A 26,523-nucleotide genomic window follows, 5' to 3' on the forward strand; every position below is an offset into this window, starting at 1 on the left:
ATAATATAATATAAAAAAAAAAAAAGATAAATGCAAACTTTCAGTGAATCGTGAATGAATTCATTCACTGCAAGTTTGAACAGAGAGAGAGAGGCGAGAGGAATATGGTTGTTGATTTTCTTTTCGATCGTGTGATTTATCAGTTTATCCAATCGACGAACCGACTTCAGTTCTGAGATCGTTGATACGAGGTCTTCGATTTGAGGTATAAATTTTGTAGTTTTGGTGATGTTTGAAATTCGTCGATTTTTGGAATAAATCCGAAAAATTGTTAAATCATACAGAAATTGAAATTTGTTGAATAATGTATGATTTTAACGAAGTAGAGAAGATTATAGTGATGTTATTTCGAATTATTCCTAATTTATTATAATTAGAAAATTTTAATAGTTGAATTGAGATTTAAGAATTATTTGTCAGTTATTATTAATTCTGATAAATATATGCGGTAGAATAACCGACAAAAAACTAAGTTTTGAAGTCGGAATTGAATTATGCTATAATTTGAATTTGATATGAATTTTAAAGTTTCAAAAGATATTTGAAACTTCTATTGTTGATATTGAATGAAATTATTGATTGAAAAGAATGTGTTATTGATGTAGATAGATTATTATACTGCAATCTCCAAGCTACATCAATTGGAAAAGAAGAATTGAGGTATGTTGCGACCGGGTAACATACGACAGGTATCTGTATTATATGATATATGCTTGATTGATTGGATTGAGATACATGTCTATATGCCTTATTTGTTGAGTTGATGTGGCATACATGAAATGCACGTTGAGCTATGATCCTTGGATACCGTGATATGATTTGATTTGATTCTGGGGTTTGTGAACACAATGCTATGTTTGGTATTACATGACCCTTAAAGCATAGTCATTTGTGGCCCCGATGATTGATTGTGATTTGGGATTTGATGGCGCTTTGTCGACGCTATCATACGATTATCCCTGATTGAGGCCGGTGTGCCAGCTCGAGCATTGATTTGATAGCGATTCGATTGACTCTAACATGTGCTCAGTGGATGGGCATTTGACCTGATACCTCCACGACATACATGCATTGCATATCATATATCATTGTTTAGATATCTGTGGTATATATTGTGGTTGCTTCAGACTGAGCTTTGCTCACCCCAGATGGGGCTGTTGTTGTCTTTGTATGTTGACAATGACAGGTACTCCAAGATATCAGGAGACCGGAGAGGGTGCTTCTGGAGGGAGTCATAGTTTGATTTGAGGTTTAGTGGTTGTTTCCCAGTATATATGTATATGTATCTATATACCGGGGTATGTCCCGAGGATATGATTTGTTGTTGTATGAGTTGTTTTGATTATGTGTGGGCATGTTTTATGTTGTGAGATGAAATACTATTTTTAGTATTCAAATAGCATATTTTGGGCTCATTGTAAAGAAATTTTAAACTCGTTTTCCGCTGTAATTAATTAACCCTAATCAAATTGCATTGTAATAACGATTAGAAGCTAAGGACCCCACAGCTTCCGTTGCATTGGATATGTAAGAATGTTTGTCCCCGTGTCAATAATTTTCGTCGTCATTATTTAATTTTACCTTAGCATTTCGATAAAAAATGAAAAAAATTTAAAAAATATAAATTAGTAAACTAAAAAATAAATTGACTTATAACATGACAAAAAAACGTAATTAAAAACCCCAAAAACATAATTTTCCCGGCAACTCCTAAAAACCAATTATAGGATCAATAATAATGCACCCAAACTATATATTAAAATTATGTTAAAGTTAGTGTTCATTTTGTTTGACTTTTGAGATACTAATGTATCCTAATTGCTTCATAATAATGATTTAAATTTAAAAATATTAATATGCTAATTTAATTTCAAATTAGCTTTGTTTTAATATATTAATTACGTATATTAGTTTGCACCGACTGAAATATTTAATGCAATCTATCTAACATGCAAATGTTCGACGCGACGTAACGAGTCATCTAGCAAGTATGATTCTCAAGAAAACAATTTGAGAAATTTACTGAATCGTCACCACAAATTAAATCCATATTAAATATTCCCCCCACTGTCCCTTTTCATGGTGGATCGAGTGTAAATTGTAATTTATAAACTAAAGTTGAATTTTCAATAACTTTTAATTTAATTTGGATTGTTTTGTATGGATTTAGAAAAAGTATGCATGCAAATTCTTTGACGTGTGCATGTAATGTTTGTGTATTGGAATTTGGTAATAAAGAAAATACAGTGGAAAATTTCTACACTGCATGAACTAAATTTGTCAATCCATATATATATATACACACTAATTATTTCATCTTCCTGAATAGTAGCCTAACTTTTTGAATCTCTCTGTCCTACAACTCTGTTATTTTCATTCTTGCATTGGATTGGATCTTGAGTTGAAAGAGACCAAACAATGGTGCGTGACAATAGAGACTCGATTGCCATTGAACTCTCCATCAACGTGCCTCCGGAGGGAGGCTCCTCCACCTATCTCGACGACGATGGTCGACTCAAAAGAACCGGTTCGTCTTTATAATTATTGGATTCATAATGCATCAATGCTGCATTTAGAGTACGTAGTATTGTCAAACATTTTCTTGCATTTTTGGTTTGTCGATAGGAACTGTATGGACTGCTAGTGCACACATTATAACGGCAGTTATTGGCTCTGGAGTTCTGTCCTTGTCTTGGGCAACGGCGCAGTTGGGATGGTTGGCAGGTCCGGTTATGTTGCTTTTTTTCTCATTGGTGACATATTTCAATTCTTTGCTTCTGGCTACGTCTTACCGGGCCGGCAACCCCCATGCCGGAAAGAGAAACCACACTTACATGGAAGCAGTACGGGCTCATCTAGGTAACTTGAAATGTTGCATTTAGATATGATTTAATTTTTTGAATGTTTGCTCCACTTGGTGCATCTGATATTCGGAAAAATACGTAAAGTTGGTAACTTTTTTTAAATTTTACCCATCTCAGCATTCTACTTGTATAATGTATGCTTGGACTTACAGGACTTACTGGATATTTTCTTGAATTTCAGGTGGGATCCAGGTTAAAGCATGTGGAGCAGTTCAGTATTTGAATATTTTTGGGGCTGCTATTGGCTACACCATAGCTTCTTCTTTAAGCATGATGTAAGAATGTATTCAAGGCCGCTTATATTTCATTGACTATGGAACTGTAATGTAGCCCGATAGACCAGTGATTTCAATGCCTGTTTCAGAAAATTAATTTGAAATTTTTTTCATACAAGTGGATAGACACATGAATAGTACTCTAGAGATTCCAAAATATTACAAATGAAATTGCATTTGTTCTGTTTGTGAGAGTCTAGAGGATCCCATTTGAGTAGGCATGGCGTGAAATGCACCTGGTGTGACAGGAAATTTGATGAACATTACTGTACAGGGCAATTATGAGGTCTTATTGCTTCAACATAAAAGGAAAGGACAGTCCCTGCATAATTTCAAGCAAGCCTTACATGATTGCATTTGGTGTGATTGAAGTAATACTCTCTCAAATCCCGAATTTCGACCAAATATGGTGGCTCTCTATCGTTGCGGCTGTTATGTCCTTCACGTATTCCACCATTGGCCTTGTTATAGGCATTTCAAAGCTTGCAGGTAAGGGAATTCATATGCAGACTTCAAAATTTAATCAATGGGGTGACTTGCATGGGAGACACTACATGAAATTTGAGTTATTTCGAGGGTGGTGGCCGCCTCTCATCGATCAAATATGTTGTTTTTTTACATTGGAAGATTTGAATGACAGAAAACGGGAAAATCAAGGGAAGTCTAACTGGGGTTACCGTTGGCACCGGTCCAGGAGAAGTAACTCAAGCAGCAAAAATCTGGAGGAGCTTTCAAGCCCTTGGAGCCATCGCATTTGCCTATTCTTTCTCCCTCGTTCTCATTGAAATTCAGGTATCCTTGAATGTTTGCACTAGAAACCAGGATTAAGACGAGTGATGATGGTAAAGTGATGAGATTATATTTTATTATTGATTTGATTGTGTAAGGTTAATTTGGGTGAGAGTGAGACACGAACTAATCGCTGCTGTAAGGCCAGTCGCCCACTTTGATGGAATGAACTGCCACTTTCATGTCGTATATACATGTAGATAAATGTATGTACTTTTACATAGATTTCTTCAGCGAACTTGATCGATCCCATGACCAAAAATCCTGTATCATTGTTGGGCAATCTCCGAGGAGCTCAAAATCTTGAGAAAATAGTTTCCATCTTATTTTTACTCTCTGGTTGAACTTTAACTCACTGACAAAAATTTGTTCTGATCTATTTGTTTTCAATTGGTAGGATACGATCAAATCTCCACCATCCGAATACAAGACCATGAGAAAAGCCACTTCACTAAGCGTAATAGTGACAACAGTTTTCTACATGTCATGTGCCTGCTTCGGCTATGCAGCATTCGGAGACCAAGCCCCTGGAAACCTACTCACCGGTTTCGGCTATTTCAGTCCCTCTTGGCTTATTGATATAGCGAATGCTGCGATTATAATCCATCTCGTTGGAGCATATCAAGTATTCTGTCAACCCCTTTTCGCGTTTGTCCAAGAAACGGCCGCCACATGGTTTCCTGAAAGCGAATTCATCACCAAAGAAATCCTCATCCCCATCCCCATCCCAGGCTACGAGCCTTACAAGCTCAATCTCTTTAGGCTTGTTTGGAGATCGATTTTTGTGGTCGTCACTAATGTCATTGCTATGGCACTGCCGTTCTTTACAGACATCGTTGGGATTCTTGGCGCGTTGGGATTCTGGCCACTAACGGTCTACTTCCCCGTGGAAATGTACATTGTGCAGAAAAGGATTCCCACATGGAGTGCCAGATGGATTGGCTTTCAGATTCTAAGTGTCACTTGCTTGATTGTATCTATTGCAGCTGCTGCAGGTTCTATTGCCGGAGTCGCTGCTCATCTTAAGGTTTACAAGCCATTCAAGAGTTGACACTTGCTTTCATTTTAACTCCTAATTTTAGTTTGTGTTCAAAACAAGCACAAGCTTCAAGTGTTGTACGTGGATTTCATTGTATTATGCAATTGTAAAAAGTGGCCATGTATGCACTGTTTCTTGACTTTAAACGGCAAGCTTCACTATTTTTCAAGAATCGTTGGGTAGTTTTAAAGAATTCTTAAGAAAAGAGCACCTTTGTTGTTGATGATAGTATTTGAGACAAACGAATTAATGTTTGATGCTTAGAACCCACACAATATTAGAGATTCTTCCGTGTAATGTTTATCCTGTAACAACATTTTAGTTCTTGATTATCGATAAATGAGAAATCCACATGATTTAATGATATTAAGATAGAGTGCGAACTACCCTCGCTTGAGCATAGAATAACTTCTCGCTATGGTGTATTCAAATTTGCAAGCTAATTAAGAGATGATGAAAATAATGTCCAATTAAGCAATTGGGCAATTTTTTACAAAATGTTAATTCCAAAGTTGCAGAATCTGAGCACATGGATTGTTGCAGAGTCTCATTTAGAGGCCTACCAATTCGCCATAGGATTGTTGCTAGGTGTATTAAATAATGTATACTTTTGAGCAAATATGGACATTTTACATGCAATGACAAATCAATATAAATGTGCCCTCTAAAGTATTTTTGACAATAGGATACCTTTAAAATTAAAGCAAAATAAAGGTGTTCCCTTTTACATTTTATCCAAGCTCCATTTTCTTGATTATTTTGGTGGATAAGAGGGATGGGTCCCTTTTTCTTGTTAACATATATTTTGGCCTTTTTAATATTGCTATTTTTTCACACTATCCCTTTTTTAAGTTATTTATTCCAATAAAAGTATTCTTCACTGTATTAATATAATATGTATATTTACTGTTCGAAACGATTAAATAAAATATACGAGAATAATTGATTTAATTAGTCGTGTTAAATTATTAGTTAAATTTCAGTTGAATGAGATTAGAAATCGAACTGAAGCTTGAGTCGACTCCGAGTAACATGATAACCTGATTTTATTCCATTCAAAATATTGACTAATATTTGAACTCTTCTTAATGATATTTTTGGTATTATCGATTAATTATTCTACTCATATATTAATGGTATATGTTCATCTTAAAAATAACAAATTTATTATGTAAATAACATATGCTCGACAAAAGTAAGAACGGAAGTATTACATTATCTATTAAAATTAATGCCCCAGAATTAGAAACTGTGGATATTCCCGTTCTATCCAAAAAAGCCATTTATCCTTTGTGAGATTCTTCATCCATCCATATCTAAAATTTGCTACCTTCAAGCTTTGCGTCATGGCACATACTGCCTTTGTTGGACCTCTTCCATCTAATGAGATGGATGATGTGGTCAATACGCCTTCGCCACCTCAACACCGTCGCGTGATGTTTCACGTGATTTACCACACTTTTGATATTCTTCTTGGCATCATTGCAGTTGTCATATTCACTTTGATGATCAAGTGGTGCTTTGGAGATGTTCTCCTTGTCCCATGATGCAATACCAGTATCTTCAAATTTGATTGAAATAAAAGAATCTTAGGTTCTATCACATAAAAAGTTTCTAAAAAAGTAGAGTTTGCATCCAAATAAAGTAGGACTACATTTTCTAGTCAGCAAATCATACCTTCTTGGCTGTACACAGATGATGAAGTGATGATCAGATTCTGATGATCTGATTTCTTCGGTTTAACTTCGATCTGACGATCCAAAACTTTGGCAGATAAAATATCGTAGAATGTGTGGATGTTTTTGTTCTGGTGAAGGTGACAGACTTGGGTTTGGTGTGGATTAGCTGCTAAAACTAAGAGCCTCTCGTTCAGGCAAAACGCACAAACACCTACAACTATGTGTGTTGGACGTAAATAGCAGCATTCACTGAAACCATCTCTGTTGCACTCTTTCATTTTAATTTCTCTGCGTGCGTGCTTTAGCATGAGAAACAGAAAATGAGATGAAATGAACGTATCTTACATATATAGAAAGAAAGTGTTAGCTTGTGTGGTGCTTCTGCGCTCAAACGAGGTGTGTTCAAAAGTGGCTATTGTATTATAACACACTGAATTTGTACTTCCCATAAAAAAAGATTTGAATTTTTTTGTATAATTTTTTGAAAACACAAGTTCTATATAATAAAAAAAATCGAGCACATAATTGTACAAGGTTAGAATGGATGATGTAAAAATTATTCGGTAAAAGGAGCCACCAATCTCCGCATTACAAGGAAAAAAACCCAAAAAAAGTATACCAAAATGTTGAGATTCAATTAACAAAGAGAAAATGAAAATGCTGTAACCAAAATTTTAAGGTATCTGCACACATGTAAAAAGGTTATATTTTAATTTTCTTTATGAATATAGCTTGTTAAGATCGTCGGAGAAGGTTTTCCGAATGACTTCCCTCTTGAGCTTGAGTGCCGCCGTAACAAGGCCAGATTCTGGAGTCCATGCTTCAGAAAGTAACTTGATCCTCGCAGGGATCTCGAATTTTTCTAGTCGAGCTGCCTTTGCTGCCTGCACAGAAGATTAATGTAGCAAAACAATCTTAATAGACCCAAAAGTGAAAGTGAGAGAGTTGATTCAAAATTTAAAAAAAAATGCAATTTTTTTAAAGGTGTTTAAAATATCGAGTTCGAGCTAAAGTAATTAAATTTTTATCGAGACAAGGTTGAGTTTGAATCAGATTGACTTTGTAATAAATTCATGAATGCTGATAATCGATCAGACTTATTAGTACCTTTAGTATTGAACTGGAGACTTCCTTCAGTGTCTCTTCCTTCTCGCACAAGTCCGAAAAGTTAGAATACAAGATCCCTTGGTTCGAAGCCCAGGCTTCCAGAGCGGCCTGTGAAGCCACCACTAAGGCTACACAAAAACTATGGAAAGAATTGGCATGCAACATTATGTTGTCGATATATGGGCTAATACTCAAAGCAGCTTCAACCTGCATAGGAAATCTTTGAAAACTGAAAGGAGACTAATCTTACCAGAAAACAAACATAAATATAAAAGCACTTTCAGCAGCAGATCCAAGAGTAACAGAGCAAAACTAAAACTCAAAAAATTGAAGGGGGCCAAAATCAAATTTAATGGAATATATAGAAAATAGACGAGGGAGAGATCACCCATGCCTACCCCTCTGGCCTGTCACTTTCTTCATTTGTACCTTACCTTTCCTAAGGAGACATATTCCCCATGTTGGAGTTTTACAATGTCCTTTTTGCGGTCAATGATCTCAAGGCAACCATCAGCATGGAATTGGCCAATATCACCAGTGTAGAACCACCTCATTCCTCTCTCGTCCACCTTTGAACGACAGAGAAATAAAAATGGACTAGTAAAACCATATTCTTAAAAGACATATGATGCAAGAATTAAGCAAAGAACAGAAATGATTACCTTGTATACTTCCTTCGTTTTCTCCTGATTTTTGAAGTATCCAAGTGTAACATTCGGCCCACCAACAACAATTTCTCCCCGTGGTTTTGGAGAATTGGTTATTAAATATCCTCCCTCAGGCCAATCAACCAACTAAAAATTTTCAAATATTTAAAGTAAAAAGTATTTAAAAGCGTGTCCAGAAAAACAATTATAGAATATTGCAAACATGTGTCCAGGTTTAAGAAGACATGACATGCAGTGAATCCAGAATCAGTGCATATGAAGGCTGTGATTATTTCTTACACGAAGAAGATAACATCAAAGATTACTTTTTACCCAAAAAAGATGCACCCATGAACTGTTTTAAAACTTTTTCTCTCTCTTTGGCAATTCAAATGCAAGAACTAACATCAGAATACAATATTGAACTCCTAAATTATAGGAAGCTAGGAATATTCAGCATCATAGATGGGAAGCGATGTTGAATTATTATACCTTGATGACAGAGCAGGGTAGAGGGGCACCAACACGACCAACAGATGTATCGTCATATTCGCTAAAAGTCCCACCCGCACAGGTTTCAGTGAGGCCATATCCTTGACCTATTGGAGCACTGAAAATAGCAAACAATGAGTTGAAGATGAACAAACTAATATTTTTTTAAAAAATAACAATAATTATGGGGACATGGAAGAAACGACCGATTTGCAATTTAGTCAACGAATAATTAATACTAACCCAAGACAAATATTGATAAATCTTTGAGTGTCACCAGAAAGTGGAGCACCTCCAGAAAGTATGAAACGGATCTGACCACCCAAAATCGCTCGAACTTTTCTAAAAACCAAAAGGTCCCATAAAAGTTTCTCTAAGCCCCACGCCCCAAACCAGCTGCCATTTAATGAAGACAATCTACGAGCATACGCCAAATCAAATAATTTCTTGGACAGTCCACCAGTAGCATCTATCTGAAGTTTTACCAGAATATTGCTCGAACTCAATTTAAAATTTAAGAAAAACAGAAAAGAGCAAAGCATCTAGAAAATGAAGAGATTTCAGACCTTTTTACGCACACCGTCTCGGACACGGTCAAGAATAGCTGGAACAGCTGCCAACAATGTTGGCCTTAGTATCGTGGCATCACCTTTTGTTCCTTTCTTAATCTTGTTAGAAGTATCAGTAAGAGTTAAAGGAGATCCATATCCAATAGAACTTCCAATTGCTGGCATAAGAGTCTGCAGTAAAATAAGATTCCTAATATATTTTAAAGGGATTGACCAATCATCATATTATACATTATATATGCACAAAATTAACTGGATAGCATTTCATACCTCAGCTGCTAGTTCAAGAATGTGAGCCAGTGGTAGGTAAGCTAAATAAACATCCTGATTTCCAAGTCCAGGAACAATTGTCATCACAGCGGATGCTGTCGCTAAAACATTGCCATGTGTCATCATAACGCCCTAAATGATTAAAAAAATAATATTAACTTGGGATCTGATTTGGTAACTTGTGATAAAATAAAACATGTATTTTTTAAACACCAACCAACTAAATAAAACCAATGGGAAGTTAAATAAGAAAACTATCAAAATTTTGTAAGTTGAAAACAGTCATATTTATTAGTGCTCCTAAAACCAAAGCATTCATGCACTAAATTTAGCCCTATCATTGGCAATATTCATGGTTGGTTACCAGTTATTAGACACAAACCTGCCAATAAGCTATCACAATTGATACTTGGCTTAGCAAGCTATTAATTCAACTATTTATTTAAAAAGAGAGACTTACATAAATGATTGCTACATGAATGTATGGCCCAATAAAATCAAGAACCACCAGTCCATTGGCATACAGTACGTGGTAACAAAAGTTGTTCAAAAAGCTTAACCATGCAGTTTGGAGAGCTAGAGAAAAATGAACATTTACGCACAGGGAGATTTCTCAAGCACTTTGAGACTTGATTCAGCTTCGCGAAATGAAAAAAATCAAGTCTAAACCAATGCATAATCTAAAGTTCCATCATCTTCCATTTCACAAAGGAGGAACTATGTCCATATACCTTTTCTTTTCTATCTTCAAGTAGGATTTTAGGTGCCCAAAGAAGATAAATATGCTACCAATTCAATTTATTAATGATAACACTAAAAATTAACTTTATTACACATTTGAATTGTCACTAATAGATGGGAACCGTGCAGCCATGGAATATTTTTACCCCATATTTCTAGGTCGGTCAATGTATCTAGTTTTGCCAAATACTAGACAATGAACTGAAATTAAAACAATCTTAATTAGCATCACATATCGGGTAAGGCAAAGAAGTGACATGAAAAAAGAATGCAACACGGCATAAGCTTTACATGGCCGAACCATGAACACTTGCATCAAGAAAATAATGCCTAGAGGTCTGAAACTCCACCAATCTATCTTAATTGATAATAAAACGATCAACACTTCACAAAGGTTAAAAAATCTTGAAACAAATATGGTAGAAATTCTTTCAGACAACTGAATTACAATGATATCATATTAAAAGTCCATCGTAGTCTAACATACATCAAATTTAATTCCATAATATATTTTTTGATGTTTAACTCTCTGACCTTTGGCAAACCAGTACTACCACTCGTGTACATTATCACAGCGATATCCGCCGAAAGAGGTAAGTCTGCTTCAACAGGATGTTGACGACCCAGCTTTTCTACATTGGAAAAAGAAGTGATGGCCCAGCTACTGCTGCCAGAACCCAGTGGATTATCCAACTGAAACTCTTCGTCCATGCATATTATCCGCTTGACAGTGTCAAGCTGTCCACTTATATTTGCTATTTTCTTCAGTTCTTTGTATCCACAAATCACAGTGGTAACCTCAGTCTGAAACAGAGTGGCATTTTTCATGCATGAGTGAAATATATAGGCATGTGATACATATTTGAGCATCTATTGGCTGACGATTTAAGTATAAATGGCCTCCAATAACTGGAAAACCGAAAGAAATACCTCATTAAATGAGTGACACAGAGCCTCTTCCCCTAAAGATGCATAAATTGTCACAACACTCACGTTGCGCCTAAAACAGCCCTGATCCAAGGAAATTTATGATTAGAAGTTATTGTAAGCATCAGAGCATAAAATTTATCAAAGTCAACGCATTATTCACAACTGAAAAGGTATTCCTAATTTCGTGGATTAATGAAAGTGAAATTTGGAGCATAAACACAATCCCAGATGGCCGCATATTTAATATATCTGTTATCAGAGAATATAATCAATCATGATATGGGTGTCAAACATAAAGATGATATTATGACTTACAAAGCAGTTTCATTAGGAAAAGAATAGTGAATGTTGTTCCTATGTAACAAGCATATTATTTACCTGCAATGCAATGAACCATTCTTCACATGTATCAGCAAAGATTGCTGCACGTTCCCCCCTTTGATGTCCGAGTTGCACTAAACCAGAGGCAAAGTTGCAGACGGATTCAAAAACTTGTCCATAACTCAACCACTCATAATCACCTAAATGGACCTTCTCAAAAGACCTTCCATCTGCAGATATTTCCACTTCTTTCGTGATTAATTTCCGAGTCCCCAGTAACTTATTATAAGTATATTTTTTGCATGACTGCTCAAATAGCTCCGCAAGAGTTGTAACCCCTTCCCACGCTGTTTCCACCGGGGATGCGAATCTGCTGTTTCGAATTGCATAACCAGTTTCCCCACCAACATCCACTGCCAAACCTCTTTTCTTCTCTTTTTTGGTGTTCTGAATTATCAGCGCAAGCACAAGTGGAATAATTGCTCCAATATAATAAGGACCCATTCTGTCCAAGGCAGAGCCAGAAAAATCGAAAAAATCCTTAAGATGTAGAAAGAAACGACCATAAGGATATTATTAAACAATTTTCTTCATTGAATTGCATAATTTCACCGAGATGGTTTTGACTAAAGATCAATCAACTCTCAGCCAATAACAAACAACCCATTTTTGCACGCAAAGTTGGAATGTCTAACTTCACCAAAATAACCGGTCAACCGACGCAACAACACATACTTCTCTAGAATCTTACTAAAAAAAATAAATAAAACCATTCCGAGGCGTGATAAAATGAATTATACAGCAAAAGATTCATCTAAAAGCTTTCTAAAAACCACTTTACTCCACACACATGACAGCATTATTTGCATTAGTCCACACTGATCAAGCAACCATAGACATGACATTGTAACATTGAAGAATAGAGAACACCAAAGAGACCCATTTCAAGAAATAGGAAAACAAAAGCAACTAACGAAAAGGTAATATCTTCACGCAAATGATTAATTTATGCCCAAGTTGGTAAAACAGAATAGCGCAATTATATTGAAGAAAAACCCCAATTACACGCATTTATGAGAAATTCTAAATAAGGTACTTTTATTTAACAAAAGCTAGTATACCTCTAAGCAATCAATCACACACAAAAAAAAAAATCGATCTTTCCCAGGAAATTCCAACAAATTATATCATAAATTGGTTGGAAATTACTGGCATTACTCCAAATCAGCACGAAAATGAAATTCTCAAACTCGAGATTATTTTAGGCTTTTTCTTGGCTGCCGAGAGACGGAGACAACGAGGACTAGGAGTTAGGATTCTCTGAAAGATTGAAGGTAGACTGCAATTTTTGTTTTAGGGTGACGGAGGTTTCCCTTTAACCACACGCGTGGAGGCGGACTGACTCGCAAGTCATCACAGCCCACAATTAAGTGAGCCAAACACATTTTGATATCTCTATATTTTGTATTGACGAAACAAAAATAAATAAAAATATCAAACTGAGAATCAAAATACTTTATGAGAATATTTGCATTACCTTAAATAACAAAAAGTGAAATAATAATAACACTGTATCAAAGATATAATATAATAATTATTCATGGGGATGTGCGATCGAACCATGTCATTTGGACTCCTATCGATGTGGTTTAAAATATTTGATTACACTGTTCCCACTAATCATTAATTTTGATAAAATGACAAACTTTTGGTCCTACATAGTGGGAGTAATTTTAAAATGTTTACTTTTAGACAGTAAAAAACGAATAATATTATGTTGATATAATTATTAAGTTTGTATAATTATTATTTATCCTTAATAATTAGTAAACCATGTATTTTGTATTTACTGATATAAAAAATATATTTTTACTTTGTTGTTATTTATATGCATGTATAAGATACACTAATATTCAAACACCATTTCACATCCTAGAATTTATTTGAGTACAATGACTCTTTGACTCTCATCCAATCGTTTGATTTGCTAGTATTTGATTATTCCATCATATGTATCCACAGGAAAAGAGTCAAAAACTTGTGTGAGACGGTCTCACGGGTCGTATTTGTGAGACGCGTCTTTTATTTGGGTCATCCATGAAAAAGTATTACTTTTTATGCTAAGAGTATTACTTTTTATTATGAATATGAGTAGGGTTGACCCGTCTCACAGATTAAAATCCGTGAGACGGTCTCACATGAGACCCACTCCAGGAAAAGATACATACAACACAATAAATACAAGATAATATTCAATTCAAAGTAAATACAATATCACATTAAAAATCACACTGGATGTAAAATTTGCCAGCATATTTACAGATACAAGCTTTAAATTAAGAAACGCATTGTCGATAATTAATATTGGCGATCGTTGCGTATCACATAAAACCTTTGGCTCATAATTTAAAATATACATTTTCTAAAGTTCATTTATAATTTATGATAAAATTATGCAACTTCACTATCCGAACTCATATTTTGAATCATTGCTGGATAGAATTGATAACAGGTTTGGAACAAAGTATGTAACGTGTCATGGTTCTTCTCACATGTAAAGCCTATCTTGTGAGTTTTGGACACCTTCTCAATAGTTAGCTTTTGAGGATTGAGTCATAACAAATTCTCACACTCAAACTAAAATAGTTCATTCTTTAGATTTGGGCTAGCTAAAAATATTTGCTCGATTTAATCCGTTTGTATCTCTAGCATTAAAGACAAAGCCACCCACACCGGGGTAACTTGTGACATACAAATGAGCATCATGCACGGTCCTTAAACACAAAAAAAAAAAAAAAAAAAAAAAAAAAAAAAAAACCAATATCCTAGGTCAACATAACACCTCTCAACTAGAGGGAGAAAATCAACGTGACTGTAGAGAATATTCATCTTCTCAGCTTGATGATGATCTTCCATGGAAGTCATCTTGTTGATTATCTTGAGGCGATGTTCCTGAAAACATCCCCATCATAGACCTAAATGCCCCAGATACCTCTTCAGGTAGTTCGTTAACATTGAGATTAATGTTCCCACCTATTCTTATCTCTGGCTCAGCATGTGCACCAGTCTCACTTTGTCCCGCAGGTTGGTTTTCAAATATTTGTCCTGGATTTCCATAGGCGGACATGTTTCTTAGCATGCTAGCGAAATCCGTAGGAAGAGCATCAACGTTGAATGGCATGGAAGGAAATGGTGGCGGTGCTGCAAAACGACTTCTTGATCCACCTTCAGATTGTTGACTTGATTCTCCGTGACTGGTGGAGGCTGAATTCTGCATGGGGGAATAGAAATAGAACTGTACGCATTAATAATTGAAAAGAATTTCCAATCCAGTTCTAAAATGATACGTTCATCTTACACCTGATCATCGACAACAATTCACAACTTCCAAAATTCCTGATGATGTTCATTTAGTATTTCACGCATAAATATTAGTGATCTCTTTCATTTTCACATGCCATGAAACGTAACTTTTAAGTAGGGCGTGTGGCTGGGGAATGAAACTGGTACCTGATAAGGTCTTTGCTGCTCTTCTTTTAATTTCTGTTCAGCAACCTAAAAATTAAGAATAGATTAAAATCAAGAGCAAGCATCGGATCACCACACAAAACAGTAGTTTATTCATCAACGAACCCTGATATTTTCTTTCACCGCATCATTAGTAGGATCAAGTTCCAAAGCTGCCATGAAAATGATATCTATATTAGAGAGGTCAATTTTCCACAAACTAAAGAATCTCAAGTTTTACTGAGTATAAAAAAGTATCCAGTCGCAAGAATATGAGAATGTCAATCAAACATAAGAAAACGAGGTGAAAGATTTGATAAATAACTCAGTTCCATGTCTTTGTTCTAAAGCCAATGCAGCTTAAATTCCCATGGCACATGCAGCCAAGACTAGACAAAGGAGTAAACATTGTCCTGATTATAGTCGTTATTTTCATACATAAGCAGGATAAATGTTTGTAAAATGAATTGAAACCACCAACCTTTCCTAAATCCTCTGTCAATTGCATCCCTGTACTTCCCTTGAGCATAACAAGCAAACCCCAAACGACTATATGCCTTGCTATAGTTTGGATTGATCTCTATAGATTTCAGACAATCTTGAACTGCTTCAGCATAGCGATAAATCTGGGTATATGCAGCTGCCCTGAGAATTTTATGATCAATACAGTTCAATCATAAATATACATGGAGAAAAGAAGAAAAACAAGTCTATAATGTAACATGGTAAAGTCACGAAGAAAATATTAGCCTGGGAGAAGGAAAAATGAAATTGCTAAAACTGGACCTAAATTGCAACACCGGAGCAGAACTCCTCAACCATGGGAAGAGGAGAAACAAAAAAAACAAACAGCAATGAAAAAAGAATGAATAAAACAATGAAAGTTCAAATACGATAATCAAATCTTTAAAGTGACAATGAAGGCAACCGATATTTAAAAAACCATTTAATGACGTTGTCTGACTGAATGAAATTGGATATGCTTTTAAAGGGTATCATGAGAGTTTAGGGAATGGCGAAAAATAGCAGAACTTCATTATGCCCACAGGTCAATTCTGAAATCTATGTTCCTTCAGGTTATAATCACATAAAGTTGGCTTTTAAACCAGCTTTTACGTAAATTGTTAATCATCAGTTTGACACGTAGTCCTGGTAGATTATAAGTTAGCATTTTAGAACATTTTGGAAGCCAGTTTCAGAAAGGCGTTCCATGAATGTGGAGATATGTAATACAACTATATAAGCGACAAACCAAACAAGTTCCCGTGAATATGTTGCAGACCTGTTGCAAAAATAAATAGCGTTGTCTGCACATAGCGCAATAGCAAAAGTATACAGCTCAATTGCCTCGTTATAAAGCTTAGACTGCATGGCTTTGTTACCTACGATACAAAAATGAATCATTTGATTATGTATCACTGTATCAGCAATAAACAATCCACAAGAAAAAAATGTCAGTAAAAAATAAATAAAAATGGTAAAGAACACAAAACACACAGGAATCATGCACCACGAGTAATCCACCGTCATATTGTGATCTTTTATCAGCATTACCATAATAGCGAAGGGAAAAAGAAAAATAACAAAAGAAATATCAAGAGATACACAGATGCATCATCAACACGTTGCATGTATTTTCTATCATAAGTTGCGATTAATAACAAATGTTTCAACAGGAAAGGCATTTGTTTATAGTTCAAATGCCTAAAAAATTCATAATACTCGGCCACTCAGCCATGACAACTTCTCAAAGAGGTTTCTGACCCGAGGAGAGCATCATTTGGAAAAATACATTCATAACCATCATTCCCAAGCTCATAACAAGATGATAATAGCACTTCAAGTAAGAGAAAGTTTAGGTAACAAAAATAGTAATGAGAAGTATAAATTTGGTTAAAAACATCGCACGATGAAGCACCTTGTGATTTGAAGGTCTCTGCCAAGCTTTTTTTATCAAATGTTTGACACCCCGCTATTTGCATTTCCTGATACCCATAATTATAACTTCATCAAAAGTCATACAAGGAGCTTAATGCAACTCTAGCCATCAAGAAGAATGGCAATAATCTTAAGAAATTACAATCTGAGGGAAGAAACATCTTATACTGATGAGATTTCCAGTTCATATTGTTTTATCCAATCAGAGCTATGAAATAACATAAAGATGCACGACACATCGCAAACTCTAAAACAAAGCAAGCGCCAGGAATAAATAATGAAGTCCTAATAACGTTTCGCAGAGTATTGGAGCATCATGTCCACAGCATAAACATTGTACTGATTCAAATTCTTTCCATTTCAAGAGCCATCTAAATGGCCCCATCACCATAACCTCTAAGGTACTCTTGTTTCTTTAAGCATCGCTTCCATTAGCAACTTAACCCAGCAGTATCATCTAGTTGAGATGATGTGGTGTGGAGATGATGTGGTGTGGTGGAGGTTTTCCAATTTGTAACACGACATCAACAAACAGTGGCAGTGATTGGCATCCACCCAAATCCCTACTTCCGAAATTTTACATCATCAAACTCATCTGTCAGGTCAAAGGCAAATAGCCACTTTGATTCTATTGTATTTTAACTTAACGAGAAGAAGGATAAATAGTTGGTGGAATGGAATAATTGCTAATACAGGATGAAATGACAGCTAATGAGCTAATATCTCAGATCAAGGATTAGTATTCACCAACTTGGCTCAATCTATAAACGGAAGTACACCAAGCATAACATAAAGGTAAGAAAATGACTCGACATACCACAAACATACATTTCTGAGTTTCATGAACAAATCTGAAAAGAAAAATTAGGTATTTCCGAAAGAAAGTTACATCAACCATTGATCAAAAAGATGTAAAAAATTGCTGTTAAACATGGTTTAATTTTCACCACGACAAAGCTCATCATACCTCCACTGCATTATGAAATAAAAGGGTTGCTCTATCCAGCTGCACTTGATCATCGTTTCCATCGGGCATCCAATTGAAATAATGGATCTTTTCAAGAGCACCAAAAAATTGCCCAAAAAGTTCATCCTTCCCTGCCGATGTAAAAGATTTTGTATTCAGCCAACTAAAAGATTTATAAAATATTATAAATAAAAATTAGTAGCTAATAAAGGCTATTTGGCCTCATAAAGGTGCACCTCCAGCAGATCCCAGCAAAGACACGCAAAAAAGAAAAAAAGAAACTCTCATTGGGCGGAAAAGCATGAAAATACTGTAATTCCTTGTCCAAATTGTCTCTTTTCTATTACCAAAAACAATTTCATCAAATTTAGCAATCTACAAAAACCAACCCTGTATTCTATAAATTTACTATCTGACAGGAAAACAGTTTTCATCAAGTACAAGGATTGCAAATTCTTCAAGACTTCAAAAAATGCTAATCAGAAATGGATTAAACCAATCTGGCAAGATATCATGAGATTAATTGCAACCCAAATCGTCAATGTCTTTGTCCCTTACCCATCTATACAACTCTTTCTTATCTTTCTTCAACTATTTCAATATTTTATCCGGTATGTTTGATCTATCAGCCCTCAATGATCACAAACCATCCAATGGACAGGGATTCTAGGTGTAATAATAGGATTACAACTTTAAGGACGAGTTTTTTTTCAAATAGTTTCAGTACGTTGAGCAGACGGAAGAAGCCTCAGATACACTGCACTTACAAAGAAAAGCTAACTCAAATAAGAATCGCGAGTATCCCGATACTGCCATGGTAAGCTGGTCATCAGGTCATGTAATAGTGTCACGATGACAAGAACAGGATTTTCCTATCATGTTTCATATATCATATAAACTTTTTTTAAGAAAAATACATAAAAATATATGCTCTCACCATTTGAATATTGTTCTCTTGTTGCATCTTGTCCCTAATAGTGGAAGAAAATAGGATTTAGTTAAAAAATAATAGCGAACGGCCAAGAATAAACATAAAAAACATCCTTAACCTCACCCCACCCAGCAGCCATATCATCAAACGTGATTAGATGAATATTGGCAAGAGAGAGAAATAAAATAATGCAAAGCTGTAAGAGACAACTAAAATCATGCATGCACTTTCAATTTGCCACTACTAGCATTGGGATTCTAAGGAAAAAAATTTCTCAAATTAGGGAAACAAAACAGTTTACTACAGGCCAACGTATTATTCCATGTCATATAGCCAAAAAGATAAGCATATATCTTTCAGGCATTCCATATGAAATCATTTTAAAAATGTATAAAATATCCACGTGTATTAATCAAATCCAACTACAATGTTTCTTGCTTTGTAATTCTACATAAATTTTTAAAAACTCTTAACTGGGAAGCATTTAAAGTAGTCAGAATCCAATGACAACTAACATAACAGTTAATAATACAGTGTACAGAGTGAAAAAAGACCAATGACAGCAAAGCCTCCAAAACTTCAGAATTCTTGGCTGAGGATGTAGATGCATCATTAGAAATTCCTGCGCTATCAGTTTCAAAATCTGCAATTGATTCTCGAGAGCTGAAAATGTCTATTAACGAATCACGATTTGATTGGTTGCACAGTGTGGACGAATCAATCTTAAAAACCTCTGCTATACAATCCCTTGCAACTTCAAGAGATTCACTGTCGACTCCAGGTGAAGGTTCAACTGCATTTATATATATATAAAAAGTTACTACCATTATGCTTTCCAGTATCATTGGCCACTCAACTTCATACATTATTATTATAGCGTCAACACCCCCACCCCAAAAAACAAAAACAACAAATGCATATTTTAAATTTTAAAAACTATGTAATAATGATTTAAGCCAAGTTTTACAAGCTTTTTGAACACTTAATTTACAAATGTACTGTTGATACGAGTTATTAAACCTCGAACAATGTTCCTTGCTTTGTAAAATATAATTCCAAGAATATAAAAGGAAAAGAAAACTTCAGCAGATCACTGAAAATATAGTACTAATTCTTTTAGCCTATAAATTTATGCTGTAACGGTTTATCAAGACAATCGAATTATCATAACTGAAGAATTATGCATTATTTCTGATTAAACCGAATGAAATTTCCACTAGTTCCGGAACTTTCTAAGTGAAACTCGAACCAAATGAAGCTACGCACATGTATATATCCTTCAGTAAAACAATGAGGTCATGAATCATCTACCCTACATTGAACGCAAGAAAAAAAAAAAAAAAAAAAAAAAAAGAAGAGGCAGGCGCACAATTCAGAATCGAGACTAGAAAATACCAGACTAGCTGTATCTCATTTCCTAACCGATATAAAATCAGCTTCTATAAATTTTGGAACTTCCTAATCGAAATCAAACCGAACAAAGCTACACACGCATACACGAATACATAAATATACGTTGTTAAAGTGCGTACCGGAGTGGAGGAATCGGAGGAAAGAGGCGGCGATGCGGCGAGAGAGAGGGGAATCTGTCTTTAGATTCGTCATAAGAAGGCGCCCGACGGTTCGCAGTCAAGTCAAGCGCCAAGAAAGCAGATACGAGCCGGGAAGGAACAACTTCGAGTCTTGAATAAGGGGATGTTTGGTTGTGTCATTTATCCTCCAAACCATGTCGCCTACTTTCTTTTACTTTTTGTTTAGTTTATAGTGAAAATAAAACTATTTCTATATTGAGACCAAACGATTTTATAAATTAGTATGAAGCGATCCCAATCTCTTCCCTGAGATAAGTCGATAACTTGGATCGAGTGCCTAAAAGTTTGTATATTTTTAAAATTGATTGTGTTATATCATATTAGTTTTTTTTAATTAAGATTTTATGTATTTATGGGTTTTAACTCAGTTTTTAGCATATATTTGATTACTTTCATGGTTGTGATATTAAATAATATTATTAATTGTGTTGTCTCCTATTAGTTGCGATAATTATTTGATGACCATGAAATTTTTATTAAATAAAACTTACCAAAATTTTGAGGTCATTGTAGATGATACATAAATTGATCATAGACATTTCACAAAAATCAATACATGTAGTCACATGCCTTTGATTCATTGTTCGACTTGAATATAATAAATTAATTATTCGAATACATATGTAATTTTGGGTCTCTGAGACCGTTTTGTTCATCGCCTTGCACTTTAACAAGAACAAAGTTGCAGCAATACAGACCAATCAATCGGGGAGTGGAACAAGCATGGAGCTAATTTGATGGGTTAATGACCCAATTTAATTATTCAATTCATTATTGAGGTCCAAATTAATTATAAAGGCTCAAGCCCGCTAGACACTCCAAAAAAAATTTATAAATAGGAGAGGATTCTCATTATTTAAGGGGGAGATGATTTTATGCTTAAACTTTTTAGCTCTCAATTAACATCTTTATATTGTTTTCTAACTTGAGCGTCGGAGTGTTTACGCCAGGCAAACCCCGACGCCTCTGACGTTTGTTTGTGACGCAGGTGATAACCCACAAATATTTTTCTCCACCAGCTACTTGGACCCGTTTACGAGCTAGTTAGATTAATATCCTTTTACGATTACTTGAATTCGTTTACGAACCTGCAGAGTAATTCGGATAATCACAATTTTTGGCTACATCAGAATTACTTGCGCGTTGAACCGAGCAGCGGTCAGTGGAGGCACGGAAGCGGAGAAGGACGCTCTTCTCAAAACAAACAAGCGCCTGTCTAAAAACTGCTTTAGAATTCGTTGTTTCTTGGTTTATGCTTTGAAAATAGTGTCGGTTGGCATTGTTTGAATGTAACATTGCCCAAAATATATTGTTTGCAAACCATCATAGGGGTCTTACTCTCATTTTCACATGCAGTTGGGGATGATGATCAAGGTGGAAAGAAGATTTTGATCTTAAACATATGGTTGTACTTTGCTATAATCCGGAGAAGGTTTTTGGTAAAAACATAAAGGTGCTGCCGATTTTCTTAGTATGTGAGAAGTTTATCATAATGATCTGAAACAAAGAGTAGCTTCACCATAGAGATTTTACTAGAAGAGTCAAAAAATGTGAACCATGTCGGTGCAATTACATTTGAGACTTTTCGAGTGTCTTGATGACTTGAGTAAATATATAAATTGAAAGAATATGAAAATAGCTTCAGTCCATATATGTATCTAGCATATTATCAGGTATTTGACAGTTTCTGATATAGTTGAAAATATGTGATTTTGCCATCATATTAATCACTAAGCATGTGATGTCGCAGGGATAGGTTTTGATAAACAACTAACACATTTTTCAAATCATTCGATCAAAATGCATCCTAAGGATAAGAATTGAGACAACTTAGCTGGCCTAGTTACAAAGTAACTAAGAAGGAGACGACTCTCATATGGATCGTGTAAACATTCCGGGTGGTTGACAGCCAGGTTTTAATTGAAGCGAACCAGATTTCCTGATTTTTCATATTAAAATCTAATATCAAATGCTAAATAGCACATGCATGCGAATATCTTGCATATCTTCTCTTTCAATTAAAGTGATCCCTTATCGTGTGATCTCGATCCTTTCACATGCCTTGTCACATATTTTACCCTTCCTTAACCTTTATTGAATTGATACTGCAAGTTTTCCAACTCTTGTTATATTGTCAACTTTGAGTAAGTTATGGCATACGGGGTGCGCATCAAGCAAATTACTTTAATAACTTAAAAAAAAAAAAAAAAAAAAAAAANCATCTTCACGATTCATGGTATAAATCAAACTCCACACTATTATCATATTAATATCGAGTTAGTAATTATTCACATAACCCAATGGGAGAGGATCCCCTGCTGTGGGGAGAGAAATAATATACGGTAATGTGCAACTAAAACGTCACGAAGGTTACGTGCTACCAAATTATTATTAGTATTTCCTTATTCCCCTCCTTTTGGTTTGTTGAATTAATTAATTAGGACAAGACAATGGAAATAATAATTATATATTATTTTTTAAATAATCAATTAATTGATGCAAAGTGTATTACTATTAAAAATAAAAAAAACATAAAAATTAAATTATATCAAATCTTTCGATAGAATAATTCAATGATAAAATAATGAATAATTTGACTTAAAAATTAAATATGAACAAAAAATTTAAATAAAGTATAAATTTTTAAATAATTGTATATAGTAAATTCGTGTTAAATTTATTTTGAATAAAATAATATTTATATACAGTTTAATTTGTGTTAAATTTATTTCGTCTTATCTCGTCTTAATATTATCTTGAAAAAGTGAAATACATGAAAACTAATGATGTATTTGTATTATTTGTATCCGTTTATTGTTCAATCAAAATTGTTAGATCATTTAATTCAGATAAATTAATTATACGAAAAGATTGTTACAAAAGTATTATTATTAATATAATAAAATTTAATTTTAAAATAATTAAACTTAATAAAATTAAACTATATATATTATTTCATACAAAATAAATTTAACAAAAATTTAATATAAATAATTATTTAAAAAATTTACCTTTTAGTTAAAATTTTTGTTTATATTTATTTTTTAATTAAAGCTAATCATTAATTTATCACTGATTTATTATATTTGAATATTTTGGTTTAATTTAATTTTTTTGTAAGTTTTTTAAAAAATTTAACTGTAAAATATTTTCTATGAATTAATTTAATATTTAAAAATTAATATATAATAATTATTTTTATCCATCTTGTCCTATTTAATTAATTGAGCAAACCAAAATGAGGGAAACAAAAGTTTAAAAAAAGAAGTTTTGACTGCACTCACAACACCGTACGCTGTTTCTCTCCTCACATGAGAGAATCCTCTCCCTAACTCAACATCATTAGATCATATAAGTTTTTCACATTTGAATGGAAGATGACATTATATTGATTTTCCATCTTCGTTATTATTCAATCTCGAGTTTTGTCGTAGTTGGTGTTCTCAAATAGATATTATTTATCAGTTTTGAAATGTCAAACAATAATTATATTCTAAGCAATGGATTTGGAATTAAATGTTCTGCGTTGCAAAAAATTCATAAACACGTATGACATGCGAGTGAACAGAAAAAGTAAACAAAGAGAGCACGGAGTACCCCAAGAGTAATGAAGTTAGTTGACTTTTGATCACTGTAATTTGAACGAAGCATTTACCGCAAGTGCACGTAGAATGGCTATTATAATATTCGATTGAATTTTGGATGGGCCAACTTAACGTTGAATTTCTCTCGAAGGATTGACCGTTGACATGCTATAGCAAAGAAGGAACACTTAAAGTTGCTAGATCAAAGTAAATGTTATGTTTGATAAAGTGGTAGCTATGGAGCCAAACCCTACTTTCAAATTAAATCGCCTACTTTAATTTGACTTCTAACAAAATCCGAAGGCTCCGTTTGGTTGAGTATATTAAATAAGGATAGATTAATAGTCAAATATTTATCGTTAAAATTTTAAGATGTTTTAATAATCATTTTGACCCGGTTTAAGATCCAATTTTATGGATAACTATTTGATCAATAGTATTGGATCTTAAACCGGGTCAAAATGATTATTAAAACATTTTAAAATTTTAACGATAAATATTTGACTATTAATCTATCCTTATTTAATACACTCAACCAAACACACACCAAATGTATTGCAGATGACGTGCTTCTTCTTCATGAGATGAAGTAATTAACCACGAATGATTTTGGGTTTCTTTATTTTGTACTATTTGGATTTTCTATTTTTCAATGTGATATCGATCGAGGTTCAAAACTTGCAAAAGCGAAAAGTAAAAACAAACGTATGGAAAAAATGGATTCATGTTGGAGTAAAATTTGTGGAATATATTTAATATACATAAATAAATAAAGGCTTATAAGTTGAATTGAGTTGCGTGAACATGGCCAAACAAGAGTGCCATAAATCATATTGATAGAAAGCTATTGTTTTAAAATCACAATTGCAAATTTTGGGTTAGAATATTGCAAGACAAACTTTATTAGAATAGAAAATCTCAAGGCCACACAAGTTATACAATTATATGGTAAAATGGTAGAGATTTACGCTTTATATAAATTGATGAGTATGTTTCCCGTGAAACGATCTCACATATCTTTATTCGTGAAACATGTCAACTTTGTCATATTTACAATAAAAAATAATACTTTTAACATAAAAAATAATATTTTTTATAAATGACTTAAATATAATATTCGTTTCATAAAATTGACTTATAAAATGCAGTCACGTAAATTTTTGTGTAAATCGTGGTTTTTTCTCCAGTTCTGATTTAGTGTCTACTTGATGTTTATCTGAAAGTATCATTCCTAAAAACTTTGTAGACGTTTGGACCTAAAAACAAGGCGGAGTACTTCTTCGAATTGAATGGTCATTGGTCGCCGTGGTACATATTACCAATTTTGACCCTATAAACTAACTTATTAACATAATGGGCATCGTTAACTCAGATATTCGAATCTTCAAGAGCATATTATCGTATTTTCATTTTGGCGCTGCATGTCTATATTAGTGTGTCCAAATCCCAAAGGCGATACAAAACCACAACATAATTTTATATAATTAATGATTAAAATTAATAAATATTAATATTTGAATGAATATTATAACAATCTTCTGCCTCGTTAAATTAATTTATTGAGATTGTTATTAATAAAAATAATATTTAAAAAAATCATATATTATTTTATTTATAAAAATTTTGAAAATAAATAAATATTTTGAAAAAAAGTAATTTTTTTCATTTATTATATAGATAAATTTTAATTATTTTTAAGACATATTAAAAAATATTTATATTAAAATTCTAACGAAGAAACATAATAATAAAAGCAATAATTTTCGGACTGTCAATATATTAAATTTTCAATACCAGAATTTTTTAAAAGTTGAAAAACTTAATGATATATCAAAAGTATATTTTATTTAATACGGTAGAAAGCATTGATTTAATGTGATAGGTTAATGTATTAATAATTATAAATATTTTTTAATAGGAAATTATTTTTTGTAGAGACTTTTCAAATATGACAAATTCTTGGTTTTTATATGTATATACATAATAGACATATGTATAATTAGACAAAAACTTATGTGAGACGGTCTCACGGGTCGTATTTTATGAGACATATCTCTTATTTGGGTCATCCATGAAAAATTATTATTTTTTATGATAAGAGTATTACTTTTTATTGTGAATATCGGTCGGGTTAACTCGTCTCACAAATAAAGATTCGTGAGACCGTTTCACAATAGATCTTCTCGTATAATTATACGATTCAATTTAATTAGTTTTACGATTTGAAGAATTGAATCAACAAAATTATTGGAAAAAAGACAGCAAACTGGTATATCTTTTA

At 33.7% G+C, this 26,523-nt stretch overlaps 3 protein-coding genes across 4 annotated transcripts; 1 reads left to right on the forward strand and 2 right to left on the reverse strand.

Moving 5' to 3' along the window:
- The first annotated feature begins 2,348 nt into the window (after window positions 1-2,348).
- On the forward strand, window positions 2,349-5,170 carry LOC140968677 (amino acid permease 3-like). 2 transcript variants are annotated; one of them, XM_073429709.1, is made up of 6 exons: window positions 2,349-2,527; window positions 2,626-2,859; window positions 3,046-3,139; window positions 3,414-3,628; window positions 3,780-3,931; window positions 4,326-5,170. In XM_073429709.1, the coding sequence occupies exons 1-6, from the start codon at window positions 2,419-2,421 to the stop codon at window positions 4,977-4,979; spliced, it is 1,458 nt and encodes a 485-aa protein (XP_073285810.1). In that variant the 5' UTR covers window positions 2,349-2,418; the 3' UTR covers window positions 4,980-5,170. The 2 variants fall into 2 exon arrangements, with proteins under 2 accessions (XP_073285810.1, XP_073285811.1); XM_073429710.1 differs by having other exon boundaries at window positions 2,626-2,843.
- Window positions 5,171-7,171: 2,001 nt separating this feature from the next.
- Window positions 7,172-12,227, reverse strand: LOC140968750 (long chain acyl-CoA synthetase 9, chloroplastic-like). The gene is made up of 11 exons (XM_073429849.1): window positions 11,781-12,227; window positions 11,403-11,483; window positions 11,007-11,276; window positions 9,732-9,863; window positions 9,459-9,632; window positions 9,136-9,365; window positions 8,893-9,010; window positions 8,416-8,547; window positions 8,188-8,322; window positions 7,754-7,960; window positions 7,172-7,530 (listed from the first exon to the last, which is right to left on the reverse strand). Exons 1-11 carry the CDS (start codon window positions 12,225-12,227, stop codon window positions 7,366-7,368), a joined length of 2,091 nt encoding a protein of 696 aa, XP_073285950.1. The 3' UTR covers window positions 7,172-7,365.
- Window positions 12,228-14,358: 2,131 nt separating this feature from the next.
- LOC140968735 (uncharacterized) lies at window positions 14,359-20,804 on the reverse strand. Its single transcript, XM_073429819.1, has 10 exons — window positions 20,599-20,804; window positions 19,621-19,859; window positions 19,073-19,106; window positions 18,136-18,266; window positions 17,149-17,215; window positions 16,513-16,612; window positions 15,712-15,875; window positions 15,357-15,403; window positions 15,234-15,278; window positions 14,359-14,994 (listed from the first exon to the last, which is right to left on the reverse strand). The coding sequence occupies exons 1-10, from the start codon at window positions 20,669-20,671 to the stop codon at window positions 14,617-14,619; spliced, it is 1,278 nt and encodes a 425-aa protein (XP_073285920.1). The 5' UTR covers window positions 20,672-20,804; the 3' UTR covers window positions 14,359-14,616.
- Window positions 20,805-26,523: the final 5,719 nt, after the last annotated feature.

The sequence above is a fragment of the Primulina huaijiensis genome, unplaced genomic scaffold (assembly GCF_012295235.1).
Source record: "Primulina huaijiensis isolate GDHJ02 unplaced genomic scaffold, ASM1229523v2 scaffold37775, whole genome shotgun sequence".
Classification (NCBI taxonomy): domain Eukaryota; kingdom Viridiplantae; phylum Streptophyta; class Magnoliopsida; order Lamiales; family Gesneriaceae; genus Primulina; species Primulina huaijiensis.

Excerpts from the sequence above, each read along its gene's own strand:
- LOC140968750 (XM_073429849.1), bottom strand. The coding sequence starts at position 12,227 with ATGGGTCCTTATTATATTGGAGCAATTATTCCACTTGTGCTTGCGCTG. Across the intron at positions 9,864-11,006 it reads GTAGTACTGGTTTGCCAAAG|GGCGTTATGATGACACATGG; the intron begins GTCAGAGAGTTA and ends TTAATCATTTAG. Across the intron at positions 9,011-9,135 it reads TTTATCAATATTTGTCTTGG|TGCTCCAATAGGTCAAGGAT; the intron begins GTTAGTATTAAT and ends TGCTATTTTCAG.
- LOC140968677 (XM_073429709.1), top strand. The coding sequence starts at position 2,419 with ATGGTGCGTGACAATAGAGACTCGATTGCCATTGAACTCTCCATCAAC. Across the intron at positions 2,860-3,045 it reads AGCAGTACGGGCTCATCTAG|GTGGGATCCAGGTTAAAGCA; the intron begins GTAACTTGAAAT and ends CTTGAATTTCAG. Across the intron at positions 3,629-3,779 it reads AGGCATTTCAAAGCTTGCAG|AAAACGGGAAAATCAAGGGA; the intron begins GTAAGGGAATTC and ends TTTGAATGACAG.
- LOC140968735 (XM_073429819.1), bottom strand. The coding sequence starts at position 20,671 with ATGACGAATCTAAAGACAGATTCCCCTCTCTCTCGCCGCATCGCCGCC. Across the intron at positions 17,216-18,135 it reads TATTTCATAATGCAGTGGAG|GAAATGCAAATAGCGGGGTG; the intron begins GTATGATGAGCT and ends TATGGGTATCAG. Across the intron at positions 14,995-15,233 it reads AGCAGCAAAGACCTTATCAG|AATTCAGCCTCCACCAGTCA; the intron begins GTACCAGTTTCA and ends TCCCCCATGCAG.